At 41.1% G+C, this 22,074-nt stretch overlaps 1 protein-coding gene across 6 annotated transcripts in view; it reads left to right on the plus strand.

The window, feature by feature from the left end:
- The window catches only part of GRIK1 (glutamate ionotropic receptor kainate type subunit 1), a 238,157-nt gene that overhangs the window by 178,474 nt on the left and 37,609 nt on the right, over window positions 1–22,074 (plus strand). For 4 of the 6 annotated variants that reach the window (XR_012670308.1, XM_075133209.1, XM_075133207.1 and 1 more), the window contains 5 exons: window positions 5,324–5,431; window positions 11,870–11,914; window positions 16,570–16,683; window positions 17,851–18,054; window positions 18,885–19,108. Coding sequence is in view for 5 of the 6 variants with exons in the window: in XM_075133209.1 (XP_074989310.1) it covers window positions 5,324–5,431; window positions 11,870–11,914; window positions 16,570–16,683; window positions 17,851–18,054; window positions 18,885–19,108 (695 nt within the window). In the remaining variant the exon portion in view is untranslated. The remainder of the gene's footprint in view (window positions 1–5,323; window positions 5,432–11,869; window positions 11,915–16,569; window positions 16,684–17,850; window positions 18,055–18,884; window positions 19,109–22,074) is intronic. The other 2 variants (XM_075133214.1, XM_075133212.1) reach the window with 1 other exon arrangement.

The raw sequence follows: 22,074 nt of genomic DNA on the forward strand, positions 1-22,074 counted from the left end.
CTGTCCTGTGACAGATGCAAAATGTCAGAAGACCTTGCACACAACTGAGTTTGAGCTTGATGTTGTGCAGCATCTCAATGATGCATGGCAAAGAGAATGAATTTTCTGTAGTGGATGTAGTTCTAAAGCAGCATTTACACCAAGCAGTTCAGCCAGCGGCCATATTTAGTGATCCTTTGGACTGGTTATTTTTAAAAGCTATTCATTTAAGGTTGTGGTAACCAGGACCTTAATCATTTTGCAAGTACTTAGTCACAAATATTCATACGTATTCTATATATTTCACACACACATACATTCACTCTTCCTCCTCTCCCATGCTTTTCTCAAACCACCACCACCTATGGATAAATCATGGAGACCTGCAGTGTTTCCTATTGGTGTATTACCCTCAAATATTGGATATAGTTGAGATGAAGCTTGAGATTGAAAAGGCAGTGCTTGATTAGATGCCAAATGGAAAACCAACAGACAGGTCCAGGAAAAAGTCAGGTTACACAGAATATTGGAGAACATGGAAAAATCAATAGAAAAGAGGGAATGTACAGACATCAAGTCTCTCATAAGAACGGTCATACTGGGTCAGACCAAAGATCCATCTAGCCCAGTATCCTGTCTTCCAACAGTGGCCAATGCCAGGTGCCCCAGAGGGAATGAACAGAACAGGTCATCATCAAGTGATCCATCCCCTGTCGCCCATTCCCAGCTTCTGGCAAACAGAGGCTAAGGACACCATCTCTGCCTGTCCTGGCTGATAGCCATTGATGGACCTATCCTCCATGAACTTATCTAGTTCTTTTTTGAACCCTGTTATAGTTTCTCTGTGAAGAACCCACAGTAAATATTCTGGGGATAATTTAAGATCTTAGAAGTAAAGATTGCTTGATTACATTTTTATATTGCTATGGCATTTTGAAGAAGCTGAGATTCTGAAATCTAAACCCCCCCCACTACCGATGACTGTCATTGTAATATTAGTCTCACAGAGAGTACGTCTAGATGGCAATCACTGAGTGTAACTGCAGTTCAAGCCAATGTGCCTAAGCTAGCTTGAATCTAACTAGCTTAGATCCTAAAACAGTGAAGCCAGAGCAGCTTTAGCACAGGCCAGCCCTGTGAATAGTTACGCACAGTTCTGAGAGGGTTTGTGCAGCTCATGCTGGCTTCACTGCTCTGAGACCCAGGCTAGTTAGATTAACTCACCCCCAGTGATTGAAATCTAGATATAACCAGTGAGCGACAGAGAATGCTGCAAGCAGCTAACTGAAGTACTTTGGATAGACATATTTTAAATAAATCAAAATAAATACATCATAAAAATAAAACTAGTTGGGCAGACTTATGGCAGCTTGACTTCTTCCCAGGGCATTCCTCTTTCTGAGGCCTGGTCTACACTACACAGTTAGGTCAATGTAAGCTGCCTTGTGTTGACCTAGCTGTGGAAGTGTCTTCACTTAAATTTGGCTCCCGCCAGCGTAAGTGCCTCTCTACTCCTATATAGTAACACTACCTCCCTGAACAGCGTAGACTCACGGTCAATGTAATTAGATCAACAAAGTGTCAGTGTAGACACTATTGCTTATTTCAACTGTTACTGGCTTTCAGGAGCCATCCTACAATGCCCCTTCCTCTCCAGAGTGGGGTTTGTACGCCCCCTCACGCTGCCTGAGAAAGGATTCATGTTTTGATGTCAATGGTAGTGGAGCATGGTCTAAACATAAGATTGTCTGGGTACATTTGTAACACTGATATTTGAATTTAGACAGATTCCTCCTGAAGATAAATATTTATTAATTCCTCATGACACGAAGAGTATTATATGTACTGCATGTTATAATTACTTGCTCTAGTTGTACCTTGCTAACACTCAGGTTTGAAAAAAATGAAGTCTATTGGAAACACAAGAGAACATTAAACCCATCGGTTGTACAAAGATTTGAACTCTAAAGTTGTCAGCTACTGAAAATTGATTGCAACTGAAACTATTGACTTTGTTATTGATCTGTTGATTGGCTTTGGATGGAACTAAGGCTTAATATTGATTCCAGTTGATGAACTGAAAAATATAAAGAAAGTAGAAATGAAAATATTAATCACATGATAAAATATAATTTTAGAGTAGTGCATCTGATTGTGAACCTCTGTTAAACACTGCATGGTCCTACTGCTGCCAACAAGACCCCGAATGAAAAGTGTTGTAGGAGTTCATTTCCTGACCTCTTTTGACCAGGGTACTATTGTCGGATGCAGCCCCTACATTTGAGATTTAAGAGAAGGACACTGCAAACACAAGTTAATGAACTTAATTATTTTTAATTAAGCTACAGCCATATTCAAAGCAGCCAAAATCAAGTGGAAGATAATATACATCAGCATTTTAAATTGTTCCCTAACTTCTACTGGAGTCAAAAGCAAAGACAAAATGTAAAAAGCAATTTCTTTTGATGAATTACCTGATTAGGTTCTGATTCACTTTTATTAGACCTTGAAACATTTAACATGGAATGACACTAGAAACATTAAAATTGCTATACATCTTGCATATAAAAGCATGAAATCTTGCTGCACTGTTACACAGTTATGTGAATTCTCACTGTACTGAAAGTTCTGCTTCATTTCTGTTAGTTAATTACATCTGAGAACTGTGTAACTGATTTTCCGTCATTTGCCTGACCAGGTGATATCTACTATGCGCCAACATCCTTGAGTTACCTGATCATTCCCTAGAAGTGATTATGGACTATTCTTTCTTGGAACTGACATAGTTCACTTTAGGGGCCAAATTCTGGTCTTATTCATAGTTTATAATGCCAGAAGGGACCACTGTGATCATCTAGTCTGACCATTTCTAAAAACAACCTCCTGTATAGCATAGGCCATAGGGCTTCCTGAGCATATCTTGAAGCCAGTGGGAGATCTGACTCCAGAAGGACCAGGATTTGAACTTAAGTGGGTAGTCTTTGGCCCATATCCTGCCATCAGTTTTTGAGGAAGGCTTTCTATAATTTCATAGGGCATTCAGGGCATAAAAAAAGGTTATGATATGACTGTCTGCAAATACCCCATTTTTATTCTTCCAGTATCTTTGCAGACACAAATGGACATTCAAAAGCACCTAAATGATTTAGGATCCCACATCCTCCTTTCAAAAGTAATTTAGACACTTAGGAGCACAAGTCACATTGACTTTCAATGAGATTTAGGCTGCTAAGTCACTTTTGAAAATTTTACTGGTAATTCTTTTATTCAAGACCATAATACGTTTAATGGAGGAGTCAGGCACATGATACAGTGACAACAAATGTGAATTGTTAGTGGCAAATCACTGTCTACAAATAAACTGACGTAAAAAAAAAAGATCATTTAGACAAGATCCATCATAACAACTAAGTGATGATGATCATGTTAGAGGAAGAAATTGAACAAACTGGTCTCATAAAACAAAATGCATCAACATGTATCTTCTCATATGCATATTTTAGTATCTTACATCACCGAATCAAAATATGACCTGCATAGTCAGAAAATATGTTTAATTGTTTATGCGTGGGATTTTCATACACTCCTGCGTGATTTAGGAACACAAGCCCTGCTGAATGGACCGCTTGTGCTCCTAAATTCCGTAGTCACTTTCAAAAATCCCACCCTATTTCCATAATATTTAGATACAAGCTCTAACCATAGCAGATTTGTTTGATATACATGGTGATGGCAAACCTGTGTCTGAGATTAATCCCTGAAGATTCAGAACTACGTGCAGATAAAACAAGAAGTGGTTACATTTGCTGATTTTATATTTATATTTATATTTGTTGATTTTATTATGCATCTTTTTTTAAAAGCCACCTAAAATAAATCAAATGAAGAACAAAAAAGAAAAGTATAGCAGAAAAGCCTGTAATTTAAGAATTGTAACTCTGGCACATATGTGGAAGCTATGTCATAATGTATATCTTCCTTGTACTTTTGAAGAAATTAATCTAATGTGGGGGGGTCTCTAAAAATAGATTACAAAAATTGTTTTCAGTTTAAGATCCATCAAATCCTTCTCTCTAGTTGATAATATTCAGCAGTGGGACCAAAATACGCAGGCAACATAGCATATGGTCTAATTTTAAAAGGTGCAAATATTTGGTTTATATTGGGAAAGAACACAAGATGTAGCAATCTTATACTTCATTAGAGGTTGTTTTAGAACAGAGAATTGACAACCACAATTCAGAATAATCCTTGGTTGTATCTACTATACATTCTTATATACAATAACCCTAGCTGAATATACTGTGATATACAACAAATGCCCCCATTTAATTTCTTCCCTGATATTAAAGCTTAAAGGAAATTGTGAAGGTGCATTTTTATTTAATTGTGTTAAAATGCACCTTGATTCAGAGAGTCTATGCAAACTCTGATGCACCACCTATGCCCCATTTAAATCTTGTATTAAAGACTTGAGTGTCACTTAAGTAAACCACGGGGCTTTTTGCCAGCCTCCAAGAAAGCCTGCTCCTGCTTCCATTGAAGTCAATGGGAGTTGTGCGATGGACATCTATGGAAGCAGAATTGGGGTCACGATTTGAAGAGCATTATTTTAATTATAAATAAGATTTGTCTCATGTTTTTCAAAAAAAAAGAACTTCCTCAGTGACCACTGAAGCTGCATGTATATTAGTTATAAACGTAGTCCTCCAGAAAATGAGCTGACCAAAGTTATTTAGGCTGAGATTTTCAGAGGAGTCTAAGGGCCTTAGGATCCTAATCCCTTGGCTCTAGGCAAGATTAACCCACAATCTGTTCAACAGTCCAAACAATGAGTGATGAAAGCCCTTCACAAGTTACCAGCGCTAGGTGAAATTTGAGATTCTGTGCATCGGGCTCCTGGAGTGGATTTGGCAGGGGTGATGTGAGTGTCACTTTAAAAGAGGAAAACCAAAATCAGGCTGTTTTTGGGCACTCTGGCAACTTTGGATGGTTAGTTGGTTCAGCTAATGAACCCCACAGATTCTGGCAAGGAAGGGAATGAGGCTTCAGCAACATTTTACAGACGATCACAGCTGACGACCAGATCACAATGTGCCACAGTAAAACCCATGGGGTGGGGGAGGGGAGTGCTCAGGGATAGGAAAACTCCCCTGGTGATGTTCTCCAAATCATTCAGTCTGCTTGGCAGGGTATAGTGGGGAGCAGGTTTGGCCCCACCCCTTTCCATGGGCCCGGCAAGGGGACAGCCATCTGGTAGGCTAATAAGTGTAATATTTTTGATGGCTTTAGAATAATTGTTGGTAAACATTACATGGAAGTGTGTTTTTTCATTTGTCCCTAGGCACGATGGGATGGTTTGACAGGGCGCATTACCTTCAACAAAACAGACGGCTTAAGAAAGGATTTTGATTTGGACATTATTAGTCTCAAGGAGGAAGGAACAGAAAAGGTAACTAACTGTGTTCAAACTATGAGCCATATAGTACAGTCAGTGGGACTGTGCTTATTGAAAGGTGGACCTCATGCACCATGAGGATGAAAACCTAATTTGAAGTGACATCTTGAAGCCCATTCCTCTTGACCTACATTTCCTATAGTTGAAAAAAGCTCAATCTACTTTTTAAATTGTTTGGGTTAAAGTTGAAACACAGATTGGGAGAGAGCAAAGGAGTGAGAGGGGGTGAGGAAGCTGCCCTGCAGAAGATTAAAGCCTGGAGCAGGCTAGCTAAATAAGCCAACCAGAGAAACCTGGTAGCTGATTTCTTATAAGGGAGCTAAGTAGTTCTTAGTGGGAAGAGGAGGAAGACTGACTCTGAGAGGCTGCTAGGGAGTCAGCTTTGGCCAGAGCAGCTACAAACTGGACTTGGAGTGAGTTACCTCATAAGGACTTATAAGAGGGACTTTGTGAGGGAACCACTTTTTTCCTCCTCACCCAGGCTCTGAGGTAAAAGCCATGCCCTGAGGCAGAATTTTGGGACTCTGTCAGTGATTGGGGATTTCCCTTTTAAGTTTATTTGGGACCTCCCCCCCCCCGAAAGGAGTCCAAATGAGCCATGTGTTGATGAAACCATCTTTCATTAATGTTTCTTGTACTCTTATGAAAGGAAACCACCTCCCAGGTCCTTGTGGGAGGAAAAGTGGTAGGGCTAGAGGAAAGAGACAGCCTGTCCCTCCCTCACCCTCCTATATTTGGTGCCTGAACAGGGACTTGATCTCCCCTCTCCCAAGAGAAGCCAGAAAGGAAATATTGCAATTAGTAATATAGCAGCAAGAGATAGAGAAGGAGTGAAATCATCAGTTCTAGCAGGCCTTACTAGCCCTTTCCTCCCCCCACTCACTCCATCAGTGCATGGAGAAGGCACAGATGGCCAAACAAGGAATGGAATTGGCAGTTCCAAGCCAAGGTGGCCAGACTGTTCATTCAAGGTTCACTGAGCACTCCTATGAGGGTGCTCTCTGCTGAGGCTTTCCCAGGGCCCACCCTAACCAAACTGACTAACTCCACCTCAAAATCTTCCTGCCAACATTTGAGTGGGTGGCTACCACTGGCTATGAGAGGCGCTCCTGGGCCATCCAGCTTGCCCCTTATCTAACCAGGTGGGCCCAGACTGCTTACAGGGCCCTATGTGGAGAAAAAGCCCAGTCCTACTCCACCCTGAAGGCTGCCATATTGGATTGGTTTGGATTCTCACCAGTGGTCTACCATAAAAATTTTCAAGAGGAAACATTTCCAAAAGGAGGCAGCCCATGGGCCATTGCCCAACAGCTCTGAGATTTGGCTACTTGCTGGCTGACCCCAGAAACCAAGACCACGGGCAATGTCATAGATAGCATTGTTTTGGAATAGGACTTAAAAATTCTCCCAGTAGCAGTAAAAGCCTGGGTCCATTGGTTCCACCCAGCACCATTGCAGGAGCCATGGAGGTGACAGAAAACTTTTTGGAGGCAGAGGCCTCAGGCGCACCACCCCTTCCTGCTTCCCCATGGTACCTCAAGAGTCATTGGAGCTGCACTGGGTTTCAGCACCCCTGGAACATGGAGGTGACCACACTATTTGGCCACCCTCAATGGACAGAGCCCCTTCCTTCCTGGGTGCTCTGAGCCTCCAGGCGCCAGAGTGGACTTCATCTACCTTTCAAGAGGGTGTGATCATATGTTATCATGTGGGCAGTTGGGACACATGCAGTGAGAGTACCCTCTCCTGGAGAGTGATTATCTAGGGTGTCACTTTGGCCAACAGGGCAAGACCTCAAACCTGCCAAAGTGGAATGCCAAAAGACCCTTCTTGGTTCCCATCAAGTTAGACTACACCTCATAGATGGGCTGATGGACTCTGGCTTTGGGCAAATGCTCCTGCACCAAGATTTGTTCCTGCCCAAAGCCTTCTAATCCAATCAAACTGTCCAAATCTTCTACATACGTGGAAAAGGTGCACTTATCTGACTGTCCCTATTATCTTACAAGTTGCTGACTACATGGGGTGTCTCCAGGTGGATGTAGCAGAGCACCTTCCCTGGCCTGTAATCCTGGGTCACGATTAGCGTACACCTCTCCATGCTCATGAACAGAAACTCAGTGCTCCTTACCCCAAGCAACTCTCAAAGGGCCCAGGAAGACTTGAGCCTGTGCTGGGACTGGGGCCTATAGAGAATCCATTCCGAGAAGAGGACCCCCTGCAACTGACCTCCCAACAGAACCCCATCACACTCTGCCCATAAGCGAGTCAGAGGCCCTTAGACTAGATGATACTTTTTGACTTCATCACTGCTCAGGATGAAGTTCAGGCCCTCCAAGAATGTTTCAACAAGGTAGCTGTGATCAATGGGGAAGCCACCAAAGAACACTGTTACCCAACAATTTCCCCATTTCAAGTTACATAATGAAATTCTGGACTGGGTGAAGAAACAACCTCACATGGAAGAGCCCAGGGTCCAGCTCCTAGTTCTCAAACCAGCTCATCAAGAACTGTTGAGACTAGCATACTCTGTCCTGATGACTGGACATGAGGGTAAGGCAAAGACATTTGGAAAACTACTGGCCCAATTCTTTTGGCTGAGTATATTTTAGGAAGTAGTGGATTTTTGTTGTCCTGCCCAGATTGACAGAAGGTAGCCCCTAAGGAATGAGGCCGGGCTCCCTTAATATCCATCCTTCGCGTAACAACCCCATCGTATAGGGTGGAGATTGACATGGTAGGCCCCCTTGAGAAAAGTGCGTGGGGTCACATTTATTTCATACTCATCAACTATGCCATAAGGTAACCAGAGGCTGCTCTCTTGCAGAACACTATCACTTTCACCCTCATACAGGAGCTACTGCAGATCTTTTCCGGGTAGGCCTTCCTTCAGAAATTATCCAGGGGTCTTGTTCCTCTTAAAGGTTTGACTCTGGATCTTGGTCCTACCATCCTCAGACCAATGGCCTACTCGAATGGTTTAATCAGACTCTTAAGATGATGCTAAGAAAGTTCGTTGGGACAGAAACCAGAGACTGGGATCAATTGCTGCTGTTCCTTCTATTTATGGCACAAGAAGTTCCACAGGCATCTACTGTCTTTTCCCCTTTTGAAATTCTCAATGGAAGACAACCCTGAGTATCTTAAATCTGGTCGAGGAGTCATGGGAAGCCCAGACTACCCACTTATGTACTCCACTATGGCCTACAAATGAAAGAGAGGCTGGAGTGCCTTGGTCATTTTGCCAGGGCCAACCTATTCCAGGCCCAGTAGAGCCAGGCCTGGCAGTATAATAAGGGAGCTAGGATGAGGGTATTCCAGCCTGGCAACCAAGTCCTCCTATTTCTTCCCAGCTGAGAGAATAAACTCCTAGCCAAATTTCAGGGTCCCTATGAGGTCATCTGTGTTGGGCAGCTGATTACAAGGTTTACTACCCAGACTGACAAAGGCCAAAGGAGATTTACCATGTAAATCTGCTGTGACCTTGGAGGGTGCAGAATATATCTTCATCCATCCAGAAAGAGATGAGGATTTAGGACCCCAGCTCCCAGAACCAGTTGCGGTAGGGGTCAAAGGGACCCCACTTGGCAGTGGGTTGTCCACTGACCAGAGAGGGCAATTAAAGACCTGGTGTGGGCATACTAGGACGTACTTTACCCATTTCCAAGACAAACCTCACTAGGCTCCCACCACATTCAGATAAAACCCAGTTGAAGCCTGGAGCAGGCTTGCTAAATATACCTATCCTGAAAGGGTTAAAATCCCACTCAATACAGGAGGTCCAGGAGATGTTAAAGCTAAGCATAACTGAAACATTGAAGGCCCTGGTCTAGTCCAATGTGGTCCTTGTACCTAAAGCAGATGGGACCATTCGATTCTGCATAGACTTCCACCGGATAAATGTGATCTCTGACTTCACTAGAAGCTCCCCTCAATGATCTCATTAAGAAATAGCTTCTCAGCAGGTCACTTGGTCCCCCCAGAGTGCCCAGTATTCAGAGAAAGAAAAGAGATTCTCTGTAACAAACCTGAATTGTTTAGCCCTGATTTTTCAAAAGAATTTATTTTACACACGAATGTTCATACTGGGCCCTGGGAGCAGTACTGCCCCAGAAGTTCCATGGCCAGGAACACCCTATTCTGAATATGAGCAGGAAACTCCTGGACTATGAAATGTGGTATTCGATCCTCAAAGGAATGCCTAGCAATACACTGTGTTGAGAAAATCCTGCGCTATCATCTGTTTGGGATCCACCTTCTTCTCATCATTGACCATACGGGACTCCAGTGGCTCCAGACGACGCCCAGGTCACCGTTGGAACCTCACCTTACAGCCCTTTCATTTTCGTATACACCATCATCCTGACAAGAACCACCAGTACGTGCACTCTCTGTCTGGGATGCACGAAGATGGAAAGCCACAGTGAGTGCTCCGACAGACCCACTCAAAGGCAGAGAGCCAAGGAGTGAGAGAGAGTGAGGGAGCTGTCCTGCAGGAGACTTGAAGTCTGGATCAGGCTTCCTAATGAGCTAACCGGAGACACCAGTGCAGGGAAGGAATCTCAAGCAGTTGATTCCTTATAAGAGAGCTGAAGCATTTTTTGGGGGGAGGGGGCGGAGAACGGGACAAAGACTCTGAGAAGCTGCAAAGGAGTCAGCTTTGGGCAGCACAGCTGGATGCAGGGTGAGTCACCTCATAAGAAATTATAAGAGATACTCTGCTAAGGAACCCCGTTTTTTTCCTCACCCATCCAGACTTTGAAGTAAGAGCCATGCCTTAGGACACATTTTGGGGCTCTGAGAGTGATTGGAAAAGCTGCCTTTTAAGTTTGTTTGGGACCCACTCCCACTCAGAAAGCCCAAAAGGCTGTGTGTTGATGAGAAAAACTTTCATTAAAGTTTCTTGGGCTCTTGTTAAAGAAAACTTGCCTCCCTAGATCCTTCCAGAGGGCAGCAGGTGTTGGGGTCGGGCGGGAAGGAGACAGGTCACCCTTCCCTTATTCTCCTACACAGATACTGAGAAGATTTTTGACTTTTGCAATTCATATTATCTTACATATCTGGGTACTGAATAGGAATCTGGAAATTGCAGTCATTATCTTAAGTGAAAATATATTCTCTTTTGCTCTTCCTGTGAGGTTTTGCTCTTCCCATGTCTCACTGTGTCAATTCACATCCTGTAAATCAAGTTTAAATGTCATCTCAATCTTATAACTCCCCACAAAATTAATGGTCAGCAAGTTGAACGAACTTCTATGTAGGTACCATCAGACAATAAGCCGGTGTGCCTTGTAAAGAATAGCATCTGTATTTTAAAGAAAGTGATTTTTTTTAACATCCAGAGGTTTAGCCATGTTATATATCTATCGTGCAATTTTTAATAAGTGTGTATTGAGGAGGTGCGGGGGGGGGCAGTAAGGAATTCAAGTAATATTTTCAAAACGAGCTGAAATACTAAAAATTGTTTAATTATTGAATATGAGCCAATCAATTATATTTTCACCCCATCCCTAATTACTCATTGTTTCACTAAAATGGTTATGCTACTGAGGAAAAATGAAATTAGTTGTGGTCTATTCTGTTGAGATTAAACAGTGTTCTTTGGGGTAAGCGTCTGAATTTGGTATTACACTCAAGCAAAGGTCAAGCAAAATCACATTTCATCAGGACATGCTTGAGAGTCCTGTAAATTGCAAAGCTATACTTCAGAAATAATCTGTGTGAAAAGGTCTTGTCTCCCTTATATTGTCATTTACCAGTTGTCCTGAGGATGCAGATTGGACACCTATCTGGGCCTTCTTTTTGTTAAATAAAACAAAAGCAAATAATCCACATTTGTAGGATAGCAGATTGGGAAGATACTAAAGAACCTACCTCTCTTTCCTTATTTAATACACAAGGGTAAGAAAAAGCACCTTATCCCAGAGGATTCCATTTAGGCTCTGATCTATAATAACAGAGACAAAGCTACTGCTGTTATCTCAAGCATCATATTGTCAGCTAGATCTAATTACTGCTAGCAAAAATGAAGGATACAGAAGTCTCTGAATTTATTGGAACCAGCACAGTTCTGCTGTGCGGTGTAGAGGGTAGGATACCAAACACCACTCAGGGGCTCATGCACCTTGTGCACCAAGGAACTGTGCTCAACAGGGCTCCCTGTGCTCCAGCTAGAGAGGAAAGGGGGGAAATGGGAGGTGTAAATTATGAAAAAGTTAGAGTTCTTGATTTATAGAGATCAGTGCTTAATGTCAACTAAAAACAACTTTGTTTCTCCTCCCACTTAAAATATTTGGCTCAGTGGATTTGCATTTTGATTCTGAATAATTATCTATGAGTTAATTGAGACATAACTACTAGCATCCAGCTCTCTAAACTGGTTTCACTTTTCATCTTTAATGAAGCACTCTGTTTATTTTTCTCTTTACCAAGGCTGCTGGCGAGGTTTCTAAGCATTTATATAAAGTGTGGAAGAAGGTTTGTACACAGACAGGTGATGCAAGAAACCTTCAGGTTGGGTCTTAAAACTCATCCTTTGGGTTTTGACAAATGGATCTCAGATTGCAGTTTAGAGACAATATGCTATCTCAGAGTGTACTTTTCTGTGATAGAATGAATTCCATTCCTATTTAGGATATGCACTCTAGTACTTACAAATTGTAAAGAGACCTCAGATGGATTAAATACTTTTCCCTAATAACATTTTTTTTAAATGCTCAGGGGTTAGCCTTCTTGCTCCTTCGAATGAAGGTTGGAGGCATTAAGAAAAGAAGACACCTTCACAGCTGTTCCCCTACCTTACTCATTAAAATGGGGTTTCAAGTATTAGTCTAGCCTTTAACAGCATTAATGGTGGGTGCTGTGCTAAATGTGTGGCTTATTGACACTCCCACAAAGTGTGTGCCATGAATGACTTTTTTAGTATCGTTGACTTAAGTTTTGACTACTACATTAGCTCCTGGCATACAATTAATGGGCAATTCAGACATTCAATAACACATGTAAACTGGAAGCAGGCTTGTTTATAAACTGTCCAACTTATTCCAGGCATCTCATGCTTCCTTTTAACATATAGGGGATGCTTGGACCAATAGAAAAGGCACTAGACTGGGAATCAGAAGAACCAAGTTTTATTCTCAGGGCTACTGTGGACTCACTGAGTGGCCATAGGCAAGTCACTTACAAGGCCTGATTCTCAGAAGTGCTGAGCACCCATAGCTCCAACTGAAGTCAAAGGACACTACAGGTGCTCAGCACCTCTGATAATAAGGCCTTTAGTCTTCTGTGAGTCTAGTTCTCTACCTCTATACAAGCGGGATAATAATCTCTTACCCACCATTTGTAAAGTGCTTGGGTTATACAGATAAAAAAATGCTACGTAAAATAATAAGTATTATATTTTGCATACATCTTGAAAAAAGGTTAAACTTTTTTCCCCATTTTTTCCCCATTTTTTGGCACTCTACACTAGAGTAGCTTACAGTGTCCTATCGCACTCTTTTTTAAATCTAATAAAACACATACTTAATAACCTTGTTTTAATCTTCAGTGAATCAGGCTAAGGCACAAGAGATTCTGTTTTCCTCATTACTAGTGAATAGATCATCCTACCTGACATACAGAAGCTTATTGAACCAATCTAGCTTTTGACTCTAGGCATTTCATGTTAAGTTGAATTAATTTAAACCAAATTACAATTGGTTCAGAACACTGACTCATTGAGAAGGGCATATTATATGTCTTGAATTTGTCACTAAACTGCAATAAACCCCTCCAGATTCACCATAATTATGTAATACCTTGGCCTCATTCATCCAATGCCCTTCTGACCTTTTTCATTGTTAGTATCAAGACAGACCTACAGTGTCATTCCTTTAATTTTAATGTACAGTGGCCATCTTGATGTATTCTGTACACACTATGACTGTGCTATTCCATGTTCTGTATGACCGTTCTGCTCTTCCTCATTGCCAGCTATTTCAAGCACACCAGTGTGTCAGGAAGTCAGCAAGGTTGAGCAGAATAGCTTTTGATTAATGTGCATTGCCCCAGAATAAATTAAAAGAAACTAGCCATTTATCATGGCCTCAGATTAACTAAATTGATAATACCCAACACGTCATGTATATAAATAATTTTCAGATCAATAATCCCAAATTGATCTCCTTCTGGAAGCAAAAGAAACCTAAAAGACATGCATGTGTGTGTCTTAAGAGGAGGGGAAAGAATCATGAACAATGTTATCCCAATTAAAAATGTCCTAGGAGGAGAAATGGTTTGCTAAAGAATTTAACAATGGGATCTGTGGGCTTTCAGTCATATATAGTTTGAATGATTTAATTGTTATTGTAATATTTATATAATAGCAATCCCCAAAACCCCAATCAGGAGCAGTGCCCCATTGTGCTGGGTTCTGGACAAGGAAAGATAGTCCCTGCCTCAGTTTATAATCTCAACGAATCCCACCTTGGTCAGTAGTGACTGACCATCTGACAGCTGATGGAGGTGTACAATATGTGAGGCAAGTCAGCAATTTCAGTCTTGGTCTGATCTGGCAGCCTTGTTGGCAATCTCAGCAGGGAGGCACTGAAAGCTGGTCCCTCCAAGATACGGTTGAAACGAACTGGCAGACCAGTGTGATGAAGCATGCTGTTCCGAGGATGGAGTATGCCAGTCCCCAAAGCCATCAATCTGGTACCTTTCACAAACTTTCAATTTAAAATATATATATCAGACCAGACTCTGAGCTGGCCCTGTCTCTTTAAATTCAAGGTAAATTGGTTAACTCGTCTAACCTAAGATGGTAGATGATGTTTCTGATGTCATTCCAGACTGTTTTAACAAATCAATGCGTGTGGATCATTACATGGGTATTGATCATATTTAAATTGGCAATTGAATGCAGATGGCTTATATACCATTTTCGTATTGATTTTGCTCCTCACAGTGGAGGATGCTATTTCATTAGTTCAGCTTAAGAAGAAAATCTTTCCATGCAATTAAAGTAAAACCTGTGGTGAGCTTTGTAAAATGTATTGTTCTTCAGTAACAGATATTTTGATTCTGCATTTCCGGTTGTTTGACAGTTAACTTTGCAAGATTCTTTTTCTAACCTTTCAAAAGCCTGGAATGTTGGTACAGGAAATCTGCTCGCTTTTGTACATTTTTTTGCATTAATTTGGTCTAAGGCATATCATGCTTCATTCATCAAGTTTTCTAATAGCATAGAAAGATACTGAATACTCTCTAAACATCTTCTGCATGTGTCATTTCATCACGAGTGTAACAATAGATCGATAATGAAAAGCTCCATTTTCAAATTGCTGTACTCAGATGTCACTTCAGGGCCTAATCCTGGAAATGCTCAGTGCCCTCCATCCCCACTGAAGTCAGTTCCCGTTGAAGTGACAAATTCAATCCAATAAAAATGGAGGGCACATAGGCCCAGATCCACAAAGGTACTTACATGCCTAAACCCCATATTTAAGCACCCAGCTTTAAATCCAGCTTAAATCCCAGCTTTAGGCTCCTCTGCTATACACAAAACTCCTGCTCAACTGCCACCTAACTCTGTAGGCACCTAGACTCATTTAGCACCGACATGTCTGCTGTAAATATCCCCTAGGTGCCTACGTTTCTGCCTCTAGGCATGCACACTGCAGCCCCGTTGTAGGCACCGAGGCACCAATCACCCACCTAAGCCCCAATGCAATCCACAGACTGCGGGAAAGATAGGCAGAGGAGTGTGTGTCTTGCTTGGGTGGCCTGATCTGGTGGTAGGGAGAGAATGTTAAAGTGGAGGGAGACCCACACATAGTCTAGTGGCTAAGTCACTCACCAGAGAGGTGGCAGATTTCTGTTCAAATCCCTTCTCCTCATCAAGGAGAGGGGAGAATTGAATGGGGGAGGGGGGGTGCTCCTACATCCTAGGGGGTACCCTAACCACTGGGCTACAGGTTTTGAACTGCTTGGCATTTAGGCCCCTACTCAGTGAGGTACTTGAGCACATGTCTAACTTTAGGCACATGTATAACTCCATTGAAATGAATGGAACTACTCATGTGTTTAGTTAGACATGTGCTTAGATACTTTGCTGAACTGGGGCCTTATGCAAAGTAGGCAAGTAGCATTTTTAATTACGCCTATTTGGAGGCACAATATTTTTTCAGGAGGAAAACTTGCGCATGCAAACTTGTGTGGGGGTCAATTATTATTGCCCAATTTCCAAATCTATACCACTTCATTTTAAAAGATATTAATACCAGAAGGATTTGGAAATAAAATCTTAAGATTTAAATTTGAATATATGTAGAGTTGATATTTATCTGAATAAATTAACTTTACTTTTGTAATTTGCACCACTGTAAAGATACTGATCCAAATCCATTGACATCAGTGAAAGCCTCCCTCTTGCCTATATTGGGCTCTGGATCAAGCCCTAAATGCTGGAGTTATTTATTGTGGGGATTGGAAAGGAATCTAAACCTACATTCTCCTTTAGCCTTTACTGACAAACACTGATCAGAGGTGAAATGGCATCACCTTGATGGTTCTGTCATACCAGTAGTCAAGAAGTGACTGGAATAATCATCTGTGCCTTCAGCAGGTTCAGAGCAGAAGTAAAAGGCCAGTGCATCCATCAATCTGTTTCAGCATATGTATCCAAGCTTTTAATCTGTTGTCTTGGAAAGGAAAGGTCTTGCCATATGTTTCAACTTTACCATTTACAAAAAGAAACAATTTCATGAAAATAGACATTTGACATTGTTTCCTCCTAAAAAAGTCAACACGTTCCACTTTTGTAGTAAATTGACAAATGCACAGCTATATTGACATACCTTATACTCTTATGGTTAATTCATTTCAACCTGCTTTTGAAAGAGCAGAGTGTTCCTAATGATTTAAATATGACAATCAACCATTTGATGTTGTTCCCTTATTTAGAATTACAACCGGTTTGTTCCTGAAACATTTCATACTGCTGGTGTTTTAGTCTATCACAGTGATGTATGGTATCAGTGTTCTTTTTTTGGACTGTGAACTATAATGCACATTTATGGAAAATTATACATAATTTCACTGAATGTGATCCCTGAGGCTTAGCAGCCATTTCTCTACTTTGTTCTGTGCAGATTGGGGTTTGGAACTCAAACAGTGGCCTTAATATGACTGACAGCAATAAAGACAGATCTACCAATATCACCGATTCGCTGGCTAACCGAACACTCATAGTCACTACCATTTTGGTAAGTCCTGCTGCATAGTGTTAATATTATTATCCATGGTGTAGAATAGATCATACATTGCTTCCATTGTTTTACATATTTATATGAAGCCTTCCTTTTCAGCCTAAGCTGCACTTCATCTTTTGTGGTTCCCTGTACCAACGTATGATTTGACAAACCACCCCATGTTTCTAGCCCAGCATACTATTTGCAGATAGACACAATCAAACTGCCTACTATCCATCTATACACCAGAGTAATCACATTTCCAAATTATGTTTAGCTTATCTCTGTAGTTTGAAGAAACAATCTGTATTTCTTTCCACCAAGAAAATTTCACACACCCAAATCCTAACTTTTATAGTCAGCGTGTACGTGTTCTGACTTCTTACTACAAACAAGGTTGGACGAGAAGAGCAGCTTATGGTACAGAGTGGAGAGACAGATACTGGTACATCCTCACCAGTGTCGAATGGAAGTTACGGTGGGGAGGATGTGCTGAATTGTGTACCCTCCAGTCACCCTGATCCCTGTCTTCCTGGCCAGTGCTGCTGCTACTTGGGCTGTGCTGGCTGGTTCTGGGTTCCCTGGAAAAGGGGAAGTTGCAGATTCCTTGTGCCACAACTTTCCACTGCCAGGAGCCCTGCACTTTAGGTTAAAACTACAGAAGCCTGCCTTGCCTAGAGCCGAAAAGGAAATACTATGTGCACAAAACCACTCTGTCTATGCTATTTTTTATTCTCTCCCATGAATATATTGTCCAGTCAATGGCTATATGATTTCATACTTTTTAAGGTTTGTTTTATTTAGAAAGTCAATTTTTAGGTTTCTTTTATGATTCTTTATGTAGTATTTATTGTACTACTGCGGTATCCTTACCCATCCCTGAACATGGCACATTATATAGATCTTGGGCCTGATTTTGGAGGGACTGAGCACCAACTCTAATTAAAGCCAATGGGAGTAACAGGCCCTCAGAGCCCATGAAACTCAGACCCAGTACATTTATAGCTAATTGATTTGGGAAATTTACTAACATATCTAAGATAACTTTTAATGGACATCGTAAATTAGTTGCACCTGTACAACTGTAGTAAATCATCCAACTATTTGTGTAATGTATAAACTGAGATTATCTGAAATGTACCTCATTTCTATTGTTACATGTTTGGTATGTTTGTTCTATAGGAAGATCCCTATGTTATGTACAAAAAGTCTGATAAGCCCTTGTATGGAAATGACAGATTCGAAGGATATTGCCTGGATTTGTTGAAGGAACTGTCAAATATTTTAGGCTTCATCTATGAGGTCAAACTAGTTTCTGATGGTAAATATGGAGCCCAGAATGACAAAGGAGAGTGGAATGGGATGGTCAAAGAGCTCATAGATCATGTAAGATTGAATTGTTCTGTCTTTATTCTACTTTAACCTAATATAGTTTATCAGAAGCCAAGTCAAATGAAGTGTTTTACATTAGCAGAAGCACTAGCCATTTTCACAGAGCAGAAAAGCCCTTGAACAAAGACAAGTAATTAGGGTCTGCAGTTCTGGGGTGTTCTAGGAGGGAAGAAATATATTCCCCCATGCTGTAGACCTGATCCATGGCTATTAGGATATCCCTGAGACTACAGTAGTTCCCCCAGCACCCGGGCCCCTACTCTGCTGCAATGATAGTTACATCTCCATAGCAGTAGACCCAATCTCCCCTGCACAACAGTAGGCAGGGAGCTTCCTCACTTCACGGCTCTGCAGTTGATGAGCGGTGCTGAGCCCCCATGCAGGATTCCCGAATCATGCCCTGCCCTACCCTATCCATTGGAAAGGTACCCGTATTGTTGCATCAAAGGATCTCGGTGTCTGCAAAGACAAGGGAAAGTTTGACTTTTTTGGGGTGCTCTCTTCCCACGAATGATATTTCAGACATGTCCATTCTGCTTCCAGTAATGTCCTAATAATGCACTGTTTTGCCACACTTTCTTGATGTAAACTGTTTCAGTCATACTCAAATTACTATAGCTCTTCTGAAGTAGTTTTTCTGCCCACAATGACCTTTAATAAGGAAACCAAGAATTTTTATTTTACACTCAATTACAGTTCAGCTCCTAGGCAAAACTAGACATGTTTGTTTTAGCTTGTTTAATACCCATGGGAAAAGATGGAAGGAATAAAAATGCTTGTTGAATGCAAAGAAAATGAGAATATTTTCCAATTTGTGTTCCCAGAAAGCCGATCTGGCGGTTGCTCCTCTCACTATCACCTACGTAAGGGAGAAAGTTATTGACTTCTCAAAACCCTTCATGACGCTGGGGATCAGTATTTTGTACCGGAAACCCAATGGCACAAATCCTGGTGTTTTCTCCTTTCTCAACCCTCTTTCTCCTGATATTTGGATGTATGTCCTCTTAGCCTGCCTTGGAGTCAGTTGTGTACTCTTTGTAATTGCAAGGTAAGTTTAAAGACTGTGTGAGAGACACAACCTCTTTACTTACCTCTTATCATATGTGTGTTGCACTAGTCACACAACATATACTCACTCCACTAATAACAATTTAATGATATTCTAGGAATTTTATCCAGTACCAAAAACATTGCATCCCAGAGGGGTTACCTTGCATTATTTTTATATGAAAATAAATATTCATAGTTTGGTGGGATTGTTCTTTACTTATGAGTTGAAGGGAGAAAAAATAAAATTGATAAAATTTGTCATAAGTTACTTAATAGAAATGAAAATATTACATACAACTGCTTTTCAGCATATAGTTACTCCTTTATAAGCACTGCACTTTTCAGCTAACAGTTCATACAGTTAAAAGCCAAGAGAGAATCTGAAAATCTTTGTTGCTGAAGGGTAGAAGTCAGCTCAGATCAATTCACTCTGAAAATTTAGGATAGCATAACAGAAAACCCAAGGGCTTGGCTCTGCAAGATGCTCCCATACCTCTCTCTAAAGTGAATTGTCACAGGAGGTGCAAAGCACGGTGTACTCTCACATCCCAAGTGAGAGCCATATTCAGGAAGGCACTTATGACCCAGTGGAGCATGTGTTTAACTTCAATAGGACTTAAACTGGGCTTAAAATTAAGCAGATGCTGTCATGAATCAAGGCCTCTGCGAACAATGAACTCCTAACCCACAGAAGAGCGAACTACTAATAGAATACAACAAGTTTAGAAACTAGGACGGGGGGGAGGGGGAATTGACTGATGAAAAGTTCAACAAATTGTGTTTAAAAACTAAAAAAGAAAAATATGAAAATCTGATTGACAGAGTTTAGCAATACTCCTTTCTTAGCAATTCTGGAGTCTGATGTTCCAATACCTTTCTTACATGAATAGTTCATATATAAGTAGACACATTAACGTCAATGCTACTACTAGTATGAATAAGGGTTAGTCATTTGAATAAAGGTTTGTGGGATCAGGCATCTACATTGCATATGAGACTTTCGAAGGTATCGCTTCCTTAGGAATTTCAATATTTTATATATAAAATATTAATTCAACATCCCTTGGATGCCATATTTGAAACATTAATTTTTTTTTCTGTTGGCATTTGATATCCATACTGTGATAGACCCAGGCCAGTTAGATACAGCAGAGTAGCAGAAGGCAGATATACTGGCCACTGGATTAATGGTTTTCTGTTCCCTTACTGATCAGTAGCAACTCTGGCAGTGAAAGGTTGGCTGCCAACAGCTGCTATCCATTAGGGTCCCTGGGCCAGAACCTGGAGTAGAGGGTGGGCCCGGGTTCCCCCCAACCCACCATTACAGAAACACCTCCTGGGAGGGAAAAACAGGCCCCTGTCAGGACTGGAGGCTAAACTGTTTTGGCATGAGGCCGTAGGAGCAACAGAGACTGTGGGAATTCTCTCACCAACCTCCATTGCTGGCTTATGATGAAAAGGGCTCAGTAGACTGTATCCCTGGCCCTAGAGAGAGAGAGAAGGGCTATGTGGAGGGTTGCAGTGAGCCTCTGAAGCTAGCATAAACTGCCTGGAAGCGCGGGACCCATGGGGACAAGGTTGGAGCTCTGCCACAATACTAAGACACTCTAAAAAGTCATATTTATTTTTACTTCTTCCACTATTTGGAATTATAATTTTCATCACTATTTTCGAACATTTTCCAATCCTCCCTCCTCCTCCCTAGGAATATACATACAAATATTTGTCTGGGTTATTGGTTTTTCCATTACCAACTATTTGTTTTTCTGCTAACACCTTGTAAAGCTTTTACCCCAGTTCTATTATGTATGAATATAAAATATGACATAATTCACACTAATGAAAGAAAAAGAGCATTTAGAGTAGATACTCCAAGAAAACACATTTCAAATCATGTAACTCTTCATGGTCTAACATTTATATAATAGCGATGGGATAATATATAAAGCTGTATTGTTGAAATTCTAAATATTCCTCATCTCAGAGTAAAGATACAATGTAAACATTTATTACAAAACTCTTGTAAATGTAAAACTCTTGAAACAATTAAAATTGTATCTTTTGATTCCAGAGACCACAATGAAAGACCAAATGTAATGAAATAGCATCATTATAATAGCCCCATGTTATTCATTCTGATGGTGTGTATTCACAGTATCTAATTTCCTATACAGCTCTGAGATGAGTTACGTAGTTCTTGTCATGAGTTCCCCCCACCCTGAATTATGATTTCTTTAAATTGGCGATCTCCCTTATTTACAAGAGCAGTCCCCACAGAGGTCAGTTTTTGATGTGGTTGTGTATTTCTTTACGGCCACAGAACAGCTTTCTTTTCAAGTGGACGCACTGTGCAAATGCACTCTTTCATATACGTGAAACTTTGCTTGCTGGTTTCAGCACCCGTGCCCAAGGCAGACTGCAGTGACGGGGGGGCAATTTGTGGGGTTTATTGTTGTGGTGTTTTAAACTGCTTAGAGTGTGCGTAGAAGATCATGGGACCACTCATTAGTGTAGGTCCTGGGTACAGAAAGAGTTCATCCATCACTGACGGCTAATCTAATATCAGCCACAAGACTGCGTACAATTAGTCATGATTTCCCACAAGCTCTTGCAGTAGCTCACTGTACCATGAATAATAATTCTAACTGTGCACAAATCGTCATCTCATTCAGGGCTAATATTAAATCTGCCCAAGAGCGACAGATTAACTTTGTTCTGTTGTGTGCCAAGAATAAAAATATTTTTTCTTCTCCACATTAGCTGTGATTACACTAATAATATTCTGCTAAAATTGCTATCTGTTGCGACCTTCGTTTCATCAATGGCGGAAGTGCTAACATAGGCGTCCATCAGTGATATAGACACAGTGTCCTGAAACTTTGCTCAGAGAAACCCTGCGTGAGGTACTGCTTAACTGCCAGCAACCTCCAACATTGTGTCTACACTACTGCTCCCACTGGTGGA

Source organism: Caretta caretta, chromosome 1 (assembly GCF_965140235.1).
Source record: "Caretta caretta isolate rCarCar2 chromosome 1, rCarCar1.hap1, whole genome shotgun sequence".
In the NCBI taxonomy this organism is placed as follows: domain Eukaryota; kingdom Metazoa; phylum Chordata; order Testudines; family Cheloniidae; genus Caretta; species Caretta caretta.